General features: G+C 41.9%; 1 protein-coding gene across 2 annotated transcripts in view; it reads right to left on the bottom strand.

The window, feature by feature from the left end:
- Positions 1-14,761, bottom strand: part of dock11 (dedicator of cytokinesis 11) — a 47,681-nt gene extending 32,920 nt beyond the window's left edge. For both annotated transcript variants that reach the window (XM_028428681.1, XM_028428682.1), the window contains exons 1-12: positions 14,490-14,761; positions 10,104-10,220; positions 8,665-8,754; positions 7,849-7,931; positions 7,390-7,456; positions 6,118-6,213; positions 5,713-5,847; positions 4,877-5,060; positions 4,524-4,603; positions 3,265-3,348; positions 2,904-3,044; positions 1,926-2,198 (exon numbers count right to left, since the gene is read on the bottom strand). In XM_028428681.1, coding sequence (XP_028284482.1) covers positions 1,926-2,198; positions 2,904-3,044; positions 3,265-3,348; positions 4,524-4,603; positions 4,877-5,060; positions 5,713-5,847; positions 6,118-6,213; positions 7,390-7,456; positions 7,849-7,931; positions 8,665-8,754; positions 10,104-10,220; positions 14,490-14,594 — 1,455 coding nt within the window. In that variant the 5' untranslated portion in view covers positions 14,595-14,761. The remainder of the gene's footprint in view (positions 1-1,925; positions 2,199-2,903; positions 3,045-3,264; positions 3,349-4,523; positions 4,604-4,876; positions 5,061-5,712; positions 5,848-6,117; positions 6,214-7,389; positions 7,457-7,848; positions 7,932-8,664; positions 8,755-10,103; positions 10,221-14,489) is intronic.
- Between the last annotated feature and the right edge of the window lie 66 nt (positions 14,762-14,827).

The raw sequence follows: 14,827 nt of genomic DNA, 5'->3' as shown, positions 1-14,827 counted from the left end.
AAAATATAAAAAAATAAATCTCCACCTCTGCAGAGGGTGGAAACATCACACACAGCACATCAGGAGAAGACATGGTGCTAATCAGACAGAAAAAAAAACAAGAGTGCAACGACATAAACGATCATACTGCTGACAGTCACACAGATGTATCAGATTTGTGATTATGTAATAAACTGGCTCCCAAAAGCTACTGCTGATGCAGTGGAGAGATAGAGGAAAAAGAAATGGAGGCTGTGTCCTTGGACCACACCCAAAGGCCCTAAATTAAACTGTGGTCTGCTGAGCTAGAATAGCGCACTAATCACAGAGGTAGAACCTGCTCTGTTTGCAGTCATATGTTTGTATGTGTGTGTGTAGAACTTTCACAGACGTTGGTTGGCAGAGCGTAACATTAGGCCCATAGAAGTTTTGGAAGCTTTCAAGCTGCTACTGGCTGATACTTATTCATCTCCTCTGTTTTCAATGTGTTGCTGTGTTAGTACTGCAGTCATGTTTCCTCTCATGGAAATGGAAATAGAGTATCTGAGTACCTTTTATATTCTAACTGCTGCTAATTTACACCAGACATGAGTCTTGCTGAGTGAGTTAATCACATCAATGGGCCAAGCAGCCAGAGGTGAAGAAAAGAGAGTGTGTGATCTCATCGCACCTGCAGGAGTTTAAAAAACCTGAGCCAAACTTACACATTGGCACGATTCCTTTTTAAATAAACTTAAAAAAAACGAATTGACAAGACTCAAAGCTTACATCACTGAGCTCACATCAGAAAAACTGGCAAACCAAAGTCATTCTGAAATCACTTGCAAATGCTTGCTGAATGAGCCAAGCTCAGGTCTCACGTGGGTCTCATCAGCTGGAAATACTACAATGGCTATTTAAATAAAGCGCTCCAAGCAATCAGTAAATGCAGTGTCAGAGCAGTCCTGTGATGGAAGAGGTTGTGGAAAGGTTTAACACAAACATTTTCCTTAAAATAACAAAGTACCATAAATCTAACCAAACAGAAATGGAAAACAAAAGTCACATATAACAAGGGGAATAATTTAGTTCACCCTCCATCCTGTCTATTTTGTAATGTAAGTGAAAGTTATTAACAATCCAAACTATTCTAACATGTTAGATTTGAAGTTAAATCCTCTGTTTGTTGTAACTGACATTTGCTTGTGTGCTGATTTTTATAGCCATCAACTCAAGTTACTGAAAGGTCTTCTGGGGACAGATCACACAGAAGTGTTCCTTCCTACACAAAGGTTATTTCCTGTGTTTGTCAGTCTGAGGTCTTCAAATAGACGCAGAGGTAAAAATGTTTTGACAATATTCACTTTACATTTTTTTCTTTCTGTATGTGTGTTTATCTAAAAAGCTGCTCTAAGATGCAGCATACACAGTGAAGGTATCCGTTATCAAAAAGTGAGCAAAGAGGCTATTTACAATGTTTCTAGGCAACTGCAACTAGATACAGATACAAAAACAAGTCTGAGTCCCAGCTGCTCCCTATGGCAACAAAGCAGACTTAAGCAAATCATATTTCTTGTATTTTTCGTGTGCTTCCTGGTTAAAAATCAAAGCAAGGATGGGCCAAGAGCCAGTTTCAGATCAACAAAACTTCTAACCCAACAAAAGCAGGTCAGACGTCTTTTTGATAAGCCAGCAGAGTTCACATGATTGTGTTTCTATGTTTGTAACTTAGCAAGGCAATCCCAGAAACATCATTCTGATAGATAACACTGCCTGTAATGTATTGTCAATTTATCCAAGACCTCATTCTACCTCAGAGGACACAAATGTGCTTCATTAAAGAGTAGAACATTTTGTTTTTCACACTTTGAATGACACAGCAGTGATTCAGGGCTTTCACCCTTCTGCCTGCTTGAACCCCCACCTGTGATTCAGCTCAAATCACTTCCTCCAAATCAAGTTTCTACCTGTGTGGGGAAGCGCAGCAGAGCCTCTGACACCCTCTGAAGGATAGGCAGGCCGTTCCCTTTCCCTGAGTCTCCATTCACTATGCCTCTTCCTCCTCCTTCCCTGACACCTCCTCCTCCACCGTCTGAGTCTGAGGAAGGTGAGAGCTGGGCGGATGTGTCCGTCAGCATCTCCCTGACACATGGCGGGTTGAGGTCAACGTGGAAGTCGGCTGAGATCTTGCAGCACTTGGAGACGTCAAAGAGAGCGAGGCTGATGAAAAACGGCTCCACCTGGTATTAAAGAGAGAATCTCATCTAAAATATTGCTACTATCATTTATAAGTACAAGAAAGATTGATCCTGCATGATGAACAAACTCCCTTTAATGATCATCCAATGCTTCTAAGACTGCAGAAGAAAAGAAGGGGAGTAAGAAGAGGAGGGAAGGAGAGTGTGTGCTGCTTACAAACCACAAATATGAGTCAGTTAATTTCTCCTACCAGCAGTCCCTCTAATGCAGGAGGAGGCCTAAAAGTTTTATGACTACAGTGTGCACTCTGACAAAGGCGGAACACACACACTGTATGCCTAAAACTGCTGTTTCATGCTATTGAGAGCTCTTCTAAACAGATCTGCATTAGCTTAAATCCATCTTTATCTAGAGCAAAGACATTTATTGTAAGCAGGGTGAGAAGTGTTGCATCAGTATTGAGCTGTGTCGTCTTCTTTTGGCCTGGATCCTTCAATTGCTTGCAGCCAGGCCAACATGAATTATGAAGGTATTTATCTGGGCCAGCACTGCAGTGGGTGAGGATGGTGAAGGATGTGAGGTGTAAAAAAGGGAAACTGTGTATTATACATGTTACATATGCTTAAATGCATACAAAAAAACAGGAGGACAGGAGGGAATCCTCGTGTTAATTCAAGTTAATTTATCTTGGTTGATAAAAGCACACACAAATTATTAGAGGTAGCTCAACAAGCAGAGGAACATACATTGGTGAGGACGCCGTCACCCTTGTCATTCACGCAGCCCTGCAGACTGAAGGTGAGGTCATGGCAGCTGACCATGATGCGCCGACCAAAACGCTCTTCAAATGGCTTCACATCTGGCTCGATGCCTGAGAAGTCCAGCCTCTGGATATCAGACGGGAAGGAGGAAGGAGGAGAAGATAAAGATTGATCCAATAGAGAGCAGGGAGGATGAGTGTGGAGTTGAAGAAGAACAAGGAGGAAAAAAAAGGTGGAAATAGTGGAAATTGTGGAAAGGGGAGGGAAGAGATCAAACAGTGTGAATCAATAGTGAAATAAATAAATCATAAGGGAAACCAAACTGTTAAAGAAGAGTCTTCTGTACCTGTGTTTCAGGATCCAGAGAGAACAGCTTTTGTCTGCCTTCATTCCTGTTGATCTTATTGAGCTGGTCTGTCTCCCTGGCATACTACAAACAACAGAAACCACAGGCAACATAAAATGCATTAGGTCTTTATTTTGTAGAAGATGCTATATGCACCCAGATGTTAGCATCCAACCATGCTACTTGCACACAGAGTAAAATAGCCTGCGTGACTATACAGCAAGGTCTATAGATTCAGGTCTATGTAATGGACATATCTGCACTTTGATCTCAACTGGCAGCAAATCTATTTGCACTCAGGAGAGTCAAGAACATTCACAGAGCTTTAACCTGAATTTGGTTGCAAAAAAAAAACAGAGCCCCCCTCTATTGTTCTGGGTGTAAGTATCCAAATAACTACCATTTGACTATTCTCGCTAAGGTGCAAATAGGCATTCAGTAACCTTTATATGTAGCCTTTAGCAATATAAATTTATGTGACCTCTTAAAATTAAATGATACTTCTAAGTCACACATTTGAAACTGTGTGGATGGTTTACATTACTTAGCATTCTCACCCTGACAATAAAAAAAATATTTCCACCTGTAATTTATAGAAACACACCAGTAGCTCACACTGTTTGTATTTTATCTGCTAGTAAAGAAACAAAACAAAGACACAGAGAGAGAAAGCCGGATATGCAGTCAGTAGACATAAAGGGAGAGAAGGGCATCTAATGGAGACAAATAAATCAAACCCTCAGGTCACGGTAAGAGCCCTAATCCATGTCTTTTCCCTTGTCTCCTCTTCCTCTACTTGTCTCTGCTCTGACTGCGCCCAGCCTGCAGACTATCTGATCTTATGTGTAGAGAGGGAAAACTGTGCTGGAGTGGCCCCGAGCTAACAGAGTGAAACGGCGGCACAGAAGGCTTTGTTGTTGGTTTGTAGCTCTGGGTTTATGGACACATTAAAGCAGCACAGACTGCTGTTCTCAGGCTGAGAAAACTGACTCAGACACAGTGGGTTCAACAAAAGAGCTGTTCTTCAATGCTCTTCCATCATGTAGACGCTACAAACAAGAAATGATAAATGATTTTTTTTTTTACAAACACGAAGATGAGATATGTCTTCTCTACTGTCATTAAATCATCTGTTATTTTTGTATTTTTTTATGTATTATTAGTGACAGGCACTGCATAATTATGTCAATAAATCTGTTCACAATGTACGAATGGAAAACATTTTCACGTTTGTATCTTCTGTAGATCATCCTTTGTACCTTCATGAGTTCAGTGTGTAAGCTCCTCCCTAGGCTCTCCGGCAGGCTCTCACCTTTACCTTGGCTGGTAGTGTCATCATCTGAATGAACAGAAAATGTAATCATATTAAAAATTGCAAAAAATAAATCTGATCTTATAAAGCTTTTAAAAATTATTGTTGGTCTGCAAGTTTGCCATCTTCAGGCTAGCGGCCAAATTAAAAGAGGACGTTCACTATTTTCTTTTTCTTTCTGGACAATATCCCAGTCTCTCATCAGCATCTAAGCAATCTGTAACCAAGCCAACATGCAGGTGTGTGACTTTTCAATAGTAATGTACACACGACTAAGAAGTTTAGATGTAGGTAGCTTACCTAAGGCGCAGTCCAGTGACTCTGTACCATTCCTCCTGTCCTGGCCAGCCTCAGTGCTGCTCTGCAGAGCCTGCTTCAGGGTGGCCACCCACTCCTCCATCTCTGCCTCACTGTCTGCAGCCAAGAAGTGGCTGTAGCGGTCTTGCATCTTCAGTTCGAAGCCATTGCGCCGCATCTTTGGACTCTGACAGAGACAACAATTGTTCTGTTTTGGATGTTGCTCAATACAAGCAGCTTTTGTTCTATAGAACTTTCCTAAAGCAACATTAGAAGGTTTGGTTTTTAAATCAGAAGGCCTTCAGTGTAAAACAAAGGATGAAAAGATCTGAAAAATGTGAAGCACAGCCTGACAATGCAGGGATCCAAATGTCATTAACAGAATATTTAACTGAATTCTAAAACAAACAGGGAGCTAATTTTATTAGAACCTGGTTTCTATGTAAAACAGCAGCTTCCACATTAAATCCACTGGACAGAATGATTCCCCTCACACTCATCATTTATCTCCTGACTGTGTTCATCCATCTGTAAGCTTCTTGGCAGCCTAGTCAGACAGGGCAGACCTGAATGAGGTACCAGCCTGTACCATGAGCCAACAGCAGCAGCACCCCTCATAATCTGCTAGACTTTTCTGCCCAAGTCAGAGGAATGCAGTAAATCTGTTCAATAAAAGCAGCTAGAAGTCCCTGGAGTGTGGCGAGACGAGGAAACACACTGACTTTCACGAGGGCAGGAGCTCAAGCCAAGAACTGAGAACTCACAGTAAGTGAGCATATAACACAGTGCATTTAATTAAACAAAACAACAGATTAAAGTGACAAAAAACAGGTATGTACCTGGATGACATCTATACAAGAGTCCAGGTAGATGGAGCCTTTAGTTTCCTTGCAGTTTTTCTCATCTTTATAGGAGTTGAGGATGTAGGAGCCATCAGGAAGCTGAGACAGGTAGAAGTACCTCCTTTTAAAAACCTGAAATTCACAGGAAATCACAAGGATTATTGGTCTGTAGTCTTTAAATGTTTAATGTCATGCATATCACTGTTTATAAGACACTGTGTTGTTGGACAGGAATTCTGCAAGTAACAACTGCTTGGATCAACCTTACAATGCAGAAAATGTGTGTGTGCATATCATCCATTTCAGAGGGCAGGCGTATTTGCGCTCTGCTCACGAATGTTGCTGTAGTTTCATTTGTTGCTGTTATGCTAATAACAGACAGGAGGTCTGGTGGTGACTCACCCTCATGGAGACAGACAGGCTGCTGTTGATGTTGGCCTTCTGAAGCCAGCCCTGCTTCAGGATGCCTCCCCTCTGGGAGCACAGGGATGATGTGTCCTGAGAGACGCAAACACACAGGGAGTCAGTCAACACAGCATTCATTTTGCCAGTTAATTCAGGTTAATTCTTCTTCAAAATGATCATAGAGCTCATTTTGAATCTTCAATGTTTTTATTTTTTAATTATTTTTTTCTGGCTTGGGTGTATTTCTTTGGCTTTCAATAAAGGGGTTGAGTCTCTCAAATCCACAGTGTCATGGGACTGTTCATCAGCACCACAGCAAAAACAGACTTTCATCACAAGGGATTGGTTTCATGGTGAGCACTCTCATACACACACATATCCTTGGGAGTAATGCATTGAAGGAATTCAATGAAAGTACAGTGAGGCCTAATTAACCTAATGCAAGCTTGGAACAAGACGCACATATCAGAACACTGTGTGAGAAGAGGGAGAGGTGTGTAGAGGCGCACTACGAAGAGGAGTCCAATCATACTGAAGTGCTGTTCTGTCCTCTGTGCGTCACACCTCACTCACATCGTCTCCCCAGCTTCATCCTGTAATCTTATTGGCCGGCTGCTGTCAAGTTCACCCTTCATTCTCATCTCTCTGCTGCTGACCACATCACCACTAAACATGCTTGGTGTTGCCACCTAATTCCTGACTGCTTTATTACTGATTTATTGTTATTGCCCTGTACCAGGTTACATAAAGGACATAAAAGCAAACACTTTTACTGGCAATGCTGGGTGCAGGTGCTTCTGGAGCTGTCATCTCAGAGGTAATGTAACAGAAGCATGAGATGTTTTTTTAATCTTTCTTCCTGAATTTCCATTCATGGCAGCACGAAAATATTTGTCTTCAACAAAACCTTTTTTCTGTCTAAGTTTGTCCGCATCCGGCCTGAGCATAAGGGGGAGGAGGATCGATGGGAGCTATTTATAGAACATATAAGGCTTCTGGTTTCACTGCCCTCCACTCAGTCTCTAAGGGATCACACAGGCGAGTGGACTAAAGGACAGAAAGACCATAAGTCATCAGTTCCCTACTCAATTCCTATTTCTGTGTACGTAAGCATAGACCACAATCATTTTAATTTCTGAGATTTATAGAACATCACTAAAAGCTTTGGACCAATCTGTGCATAAAGGGCCTGGAGAGTCAATAACAGACCACACATCCTCACAGTGATCAATGTCTGTGATCTCATGACTATCAGGGCCCTCCACTCACCTCATCTTTGGTGTCTTCATCGATCTCAAACACGTGACCTGGCAGCTTGTCTGACTTCAGGCCTTTGCTGTGAAAAGACGGGGAACAAGTGGGTCAATAAATAAATCTGACGTCCCCACTGTACTCTTTGTTTGAGGTCAGCTGTGTTAATTTAACACTTCTTGACTTAAGGCAGTAAATCCTGTTTTTGCAACTTAGATATTTGGGCATTTTTCAAGTTTATGGTTTCAGTGATAAAACACAAATTCAAATCATCTGGGCTGCACCTGTCTGGCTGAACCCTGCATTGATTTTAAAACATTTCCTCTAAGCTGCATTAACATACTGTGATTTGTTGAAGGTCATCGTCATCCAGCAGCAACAGAGGAAATCCCTTGTACATGTTACATATTAGACCTCATTCATTTGCCACATATCCAAATTACATTTTTAATATAACTTTTTTCTTGTCGTTCTTACCTCGGCAACATGCGGAAGTCACCAGAGTAAGCCTCGTATTTGTAGTTGATTACGTGCCAGTCGGTGTTGTACGTCTTGATGCACTGCCAAGCAGGTCAGCACAGAAAGCTGGATTAGCAGCAAATACACCAAAATATAGCAAGCATGCCACTGCCATAAAATAGATCTAACCCTGTTGATGGTTATTTTAACATGAAGAAGCCCTCGGTTGCTAATTTGTGGAGAAAATTCCCCATCCTTTAATTTTTAACTCAAAAAAAGCCTGCAAACTAGCAGAAGAAGTCTTCACCCTTGCTGTGACCTTTATCTGGTATTACCCAAGATGGTTTTCATTGTGTGTATTACTTTCGTATTCAGCGTGGAACTGTGAGCACAAAGTCAACTGAATGGATCTTTGTTCAATACGTGCTGAATAAGCCTGGGTCTGTTTTAACAATTCCTATGACAGTTGTTTCCATGCTATATCACAGTCATGAGAGCTGGCTGATGAACACAGATTTAGAGCCTGGCAGAGCAGTAGAGTATGTGCTGCACTTCATGCCAGAGGAGTCTGGTTTTCATTGCTAATACAGGATTTCATCAGTACAGCATGTGTTTACTACTGAGCTGTGCACACTAGCTTCAAGTCAATTTACTAGGGTCGATATAAGGCTGGTGAGAAATCACATTTTATGTTTGTCTATGTTTTATCTAATATTTACAATAATTAAATCTTGACATTTTCACATCAAATCTTTCATATGTTGCTTTTAGGAAGGCATGAGCATGCTCTTTATGGGGTCAGGTCCTGCACGTGGGTTTGATGGATTATATTACCTCTTTGGCAAACAGACTCCTGGCCTCCCGCTCGGCATTCTGGGGCACCGAAGGAACAACCGTCCTCCTCTGTCGGGCGATCTGGGACTCCTGCAAGCACACAGAGCATGTATGCCTAAAAGGTTTGAACATGACAGCTCTATATCTTCTCATAAAATGGGAGCAGCAAACACAGGAAAGTGAAGCAGACAGATAACAGTCTGAAAGAAAACAGATGAGTGTCAACAAATTCTCTCAGGAAGACAAGAAAAGAAAGATGAAGAGACGCGATGTGCCCCTAAACAAAACCACATGTCTGAGGCAGCACCAATAAATACAGAACAAAGGTACCTGACGGGAGTGTACTTGACTGGTCAGGCCCCTGGACTGACCCATAAATAATTGAGGCTGGTGTGTGAGGATGAGCAGTGCTTACCGATGGGAAAACTTTTGTTAGAGAGTGATATTTTACAGCTATTTGTTCCTGACAGGTAGGAAAAAGCTGCTGATCTGGCTGCCACTGCAGTGCTCTCAGCACAGGTGTTAAAAGCATTAAGCATTTGTGTAGCGACTACAAAAAGGCTGTTAGGTCACTTTTGAAAACCTAGCACATTTATTTTTTTGTACACCTCCTACATTTAATTGACTGCTCTTCTTGTGGATTGTAGTAGTCTGAAGGCACAAAATCTTTCTTGGATGACTGCACATAGGCACATGTTGCTCATTTTCTTAGGCAGTGCTGACTTGCAATTTGACATTGCCAGGAATAGAAATAAGTCAAAAGTTATTGCTTTCAAACTTTCTGCATATTCATTTAAAGAGGTGGGCTGCATGTGCCTGGAAACAAGAGCTGCACTCATTTACTTTTCAAGAAAATAATGTAAATCCATTCGGGTACTAATCATTAGTCCAAATAAGCATTTTAGATGGTTCCAAAGGAGGCGCACAGGATCCTTCCTGATTCATAACAGATCAGCACACCACAGTAAGCATCATCATAGCACATACATTAAAAGCAATTAGTCTATGTTCCTTAATTTGTTAAAGGTATAAGCAATTTCCTGTTATTTATGACAACTTGATAAATAAATAAGTCAATTTTGTCAATAACAATGGTTTCATTTTGACGCTGGCAACATCTTTGTTAGGCATTAAATTTTCTCTATGCAGGAAATTACAACCGGGACAGAAATGTATTCTTCCATCTCACTCCTTCATGTCCTGAAAGTGCAATATTAATATCTTATTGTACGAAATAAAGCAAAATAGAAAAAGCTATTGATTTATTTTGATTTCTGCATAATCACTAAAAGATTTATTGAAAAAAAACACTCTAACAAAAGACTCTTACTGGAAATATTAGTAAGCAGAACAGCAATGAAAAACTACATTACTTTATAAGATCAATGTGATTTGAATGAGAGGCCAACACAGCCTGTGAAAAGAACGAAGGGACTCACCGAGACGTCGTCCACAGGGCAGAGCAGCAGGTCTCGGTGAGGGTCACTGTGGATCTGGGCCTTCCTCTGAAACACCACAGCCTCATAGTCGAGGGGTTCAATGATTTTTGGCTGCTCCTGAGGGAGGATGAAGGAAATTATGTATTCATTCATTGTGACACACTTTCATTTCGATGTCATGTTTGGATATTTTTTTCATCTGTTCAACCCCAGAACTTTTCATCACCCATGTTACAGCTGAGCCACAAGAGATCAGAGAGGCAACCACAAAGTTCAGACGACTGTCACAGTGCAGGGAAGCAGTTTTGTGGCTGGTGGAAAAACGGCCACAGAAGACAAAAAGAAAGAACCTGACGGATATACATCCAGTCAAAAACTCTAATAAAGGAAACAAAAAATAAAAAGCTGAAACACACACATTGTATGAAACTTCCTGTTTTTGGAGTTTCATAGAGAAGTAAGTGATATGAAATCATCTTCCCTTTATGTCTTAAAGAGGCCTGCAGGCTTAAAACCTTGCTGTCTACAACTAGGTCAGAATGTGATCCCAAGTGTATAAACCTAAACCATTTGGAGAGATTCAAAATTAATTCCAAGAAAGTGGCGCTTTAAGCTCGAGCTCAGCAAAGAAAATTGCAATGAATAGCTTAGCCAATAAGCCCTGGCTGAGCGACACCAAGCCAAGAGGAAATCAGACTGTATGGATTTGATCAGCTTCTCTGCCACATTACAGAGTCTGATACATGCAGGGCAGACGGTGGGCTGCTTAGCTAACAAGCACAGAGGCTCCACAAAGCTAACCACGTCCTACAGCAGGGAGAGTATGACCGAGCGATTTTCCACCTTGTACTATGTCATATTTCCACTGAAGATGTAGGACTGTGTTTTTCTACTTCACCACTGGTAAGTGGGCAAATGGGGAAAGCTTGAAAGGCAGTCAGCTGCAGTTTTCCCCCCTCCCTCTAAGAACATAAGTAGGAATGTTTACATGTGGAGTTATTCATGGGGTCTTTGCTTGACCCAGCTTCACATGATGACATACGCAAAACCAAGTGCATCACTTTATGTCCACTTCCTCATATTGTTTTTATCTAGAGTTTCAAAATAAAGTTCAGTGGATTTGAGCAATGTCTGACCGCACAGGATTAGTTGTGTTAGCTTTAAAGGGTAAAATCTGCCTCTTGAATATGATGGTATGTTTGCACATGCCAGTAAGGAAAGGAAAGCTCTCCCTCTAACCAGTAATTTGGCCTGTCAAATAGGTTGGTTACATGTACATGTTCTCTGCAGGTTTTTCCACCAGACCCTGACTTTTTTGGCTGTCCACATAAACTCCATGTCTGAACCATGGCGCAAAATGTGTTCTTGACTATTTTCTCTGCAACTTTTTGGACACACACAACACCTACAAGTCTGCTGAAGCCATTACACATGGCTGTGCCTCCCCTGCACCCAACACAGCAGCTCTGCTTCCTGTCATGTGCAACGACCGCAGCGCTGCAAGCTAGAGGCAGCACACAGTGCCTCGACTGCAACAGTGATCGCATTACAGAGAGAGCCAGAAAGACAGAGGGAGGGGAACTTAAGAGAGAAGGAAAGACAGATGAGAGTGACTTCTGCTTTCACAGATTGACAGATTCACAGGCAAAGATGCTAAAACATTTAAAGGATGTGGCCACACTTTGGGTGTAGCTAAACAATGGAAAGCAATCGAGATACTTTCCTTCTTAGTTCTGTCACCATGTCACACTACGTCACACACTTTCCTCTATTGGTCTGGCCGTAGAACACTCAAACACCAATCGCTGGGTGCAAAACAAAACTCCCAGTCCGCCTCCATGGAACTATGCAATGATGATGATGCTGGCTTCCAGATGTCTGTGTCCCTTTACGGTTCTGCAGATGTAAGCCACTCCAACCAAGTGGATTTTATTCTTTTGGGTAAGGAACCAAAATGTAAGAGCTTGCACACACACACACACTTTGCAAGTCACATTCAGTATAAAACAGAACCACTGTCCCACAGCTGACCCCACTAAGTGCTCCAGCCTGTGTGTAAATGAGCTGCACAGACATACAGTGGGGAAAGGAGCACAGAAAGCCTTATGTAAGATAGAATAATATATAAACAAAGCTTCCTGCTGCATATCTTCTACAACAAGAGTGTACGTCTGTGCTTTGCTCCACTTTGTAATTACGCAGAGAGGGGCATTTGTTTGGAATGCAGTTGCAGGCTGTTTCTGTACACTCATTCTCATTTAAATTAGAAACAAACTCATAAATATTTTTGCCTTTTTATCAAGCTGTAACAGCACAATACTGTAAGAAAATCTGCTAGAACTCTCACAGCAACAGGAGCAGGTGGAACTAACGACATTTACTATGTGTCTACATCAGCCACGACTATAATACACTGCAAATAAAGCTAATTATGTTATGAGTTGCTTACTAGTTAATGTCACATGTTTACACCTGGTCACGTGTTTCCTCCTGTCTATTTAAACTGATGGTTAACTTTCTGCAACCATAAGTAGACCATGGTCAGAGTGCCTGTGCAGGTGCATAGATACAGTTGTTGTAGATACTAGGCACCAACTGCGTGTCCTACAAATGGGGCAGGGTGTAGTATAATAGGAACAACTGCCAGTCCTAAGGGAGCAACAGAGGCTTTTAAGTAGCTCCCCTCTCATTTGGATCCACTTAAAGCTGCAGGTAATAATTGTTTTCTTGATTGATCGATTGATCAGCTGAGTAGCAGTTTAGTCTCTAAAATATCTTAAATTGGTAACAACCCAGATGTATTTTAACATTTTTTTAATTGACCAACAGTCTAAAACCTAAAGATATTTGATTTAGTATTGATAAATTAATTGTCCATTGATGATGTGTTGCAATCCTTTATCAGCTCAGATTCACCTGTGAGTATTGGTTAAACTCTGGCCCATGTGCATTCATACTTATTATCTATAAACAACCAGCAAACTATACCATGTTTAATCATGTCAAGTGACATCTGAATTCAAAATACTTCATTTCTCTACAGGATTTTCTAAAAACTCCAGCAGGACCATTAATCACAGGTCACATCAGCTGATGGGAATTCCCATGAATCAACTTCACAGTAACTCAAGGATTTAAAAAAAATTACACATATCTGCTCCTCTCTCCTATTTCCTTTTTTATGACCTTCTCCTTAAAATCAGCTACGAGCTTCTTCAGTGATCTAAGAGCTCAGAGATGGACTTTACTCTTCTGACTTTACACAGATAAAGAATGAACCCACAGACACAGTCGCAGAGGACACATGGTCACAACATGCCTAAGGGAATCCCCATGTGAGAGGCCACCAACTTCACAAAACGGCATTTGTTCTCAGTATAAGGAAACCAACCAGAAATGAGTGGCTGAATCTTACTTCTCTGAGGCAGGAAAAAAATGTCACACTTTGCAGTCTAATGCGGAAATCAGACCCTTATCACAAGATTATTACAGTAGGAAACTCTTTGCGTCACACTCCTCAAGATGATCATCATAAGACTAACCCCAAGAGAACAGGAGTTTATCTCTTAACTCAACCAACTCTAAACAACCAAAGAGCGTGATGCTGAGTTTATATTGTTGCTGTCACAGGCAAGCATCAGTGACATCACTGTGGTTGAGTTTCAACACAAATACTTAGATTTTCCCACATAAAAAAATCATTCCCCACACACACATATGCTGCATCAGCAGAATCCTAAACGCTATTCATCTCAAGCCTCTGCGCCTATAATCCCTCCTCATTATTACAGTCTGCTCCAAACCACCATCAGCCACCATTCATTCAAAACAGAGACACGCAACCCAATTAAAAATCATCATCAATACTCATCAGTTCTGAAGACAATACAAGGGCTGCCTTCTTTTGCAATGTGTGGCAATTTCCAGGAGAAATAAAGAGGCACACATTGCTGCAAGACAGAGACAGAGAAGCCATGCTGCAGCTGTCCAACTGGCACTGCTCTCCATCCGCCAGCACACAAAAGGAGCCGCACAAGACTGAAAAAAGCATGTGTGCCCCGTGGACAATGTCACACTATTCTGTGATGCCGGTGATTTAGAAAGCGGGCCGGCATGTGGAGGTTGAATTCGGGGTACATTCACATATAAATAAAATGTCTCCATACTGGCCTGTTTTAGCGTTAGAATAGAGTACATACAGAGCTCCACAACTACAACGGTGAGCTTCAGTGGGACAAGGACACTGTTTGAAAAACAAGACAACAACAATTAAAATAGAAATGGCTGTTCTCAGCAAAGAAGGGGAGGGGGTTAGCAGGCTAACCAGTTAGTTACATTCTCCCTGTGAGCTAAAATGACCGCAGACATCATTCACACTCAGCTCACCACCAGGTCCACGGTGCTCCGCACAGCCTCCGACACGCTCTGCCTCACTTCCGCGGCCGTCCCGGGTTTGCTCAACCTCTTTGTAAATTTTCGAACCTCAGACATCGCGTCCCTCTACTTAGAATCCGCTTTTTATGAGCCGGTGTGGATATGAGCATGCCGGGAGCGGCGGCACTCTCTTTCTTGTGACAGCCAGATGTGAGCGGTGTGTTGGAGGCGAACCAGCCAGCGGTTCACGTCGCGAGGCGGGGCAGCTGCTGCTGATGAAAGCAAAGATGGACTAACAGCGCGTGATGTCCCACTCCAACTCACTTCCGTTTCACCCAAATACAGAGCAA

Source organism: Parambassis ranga, chromosome 18 (assembly GCF_900634625.1).
Source record: "Parambassis ranga chromosome 18, fParRan2.1, whole genome shotgun sequence".
Classification (NCBI taxonomy): Eukaryota; Metazoa; Chordata; class Actinopteri; family Ambassidae; genus Parambassis; species Parambassis ranga.
The sequence above is the reverse complement of the archived record's forward strand: the minus strand, read 5'-3'. Positions and strand labels throughout refer to the sequence as shown.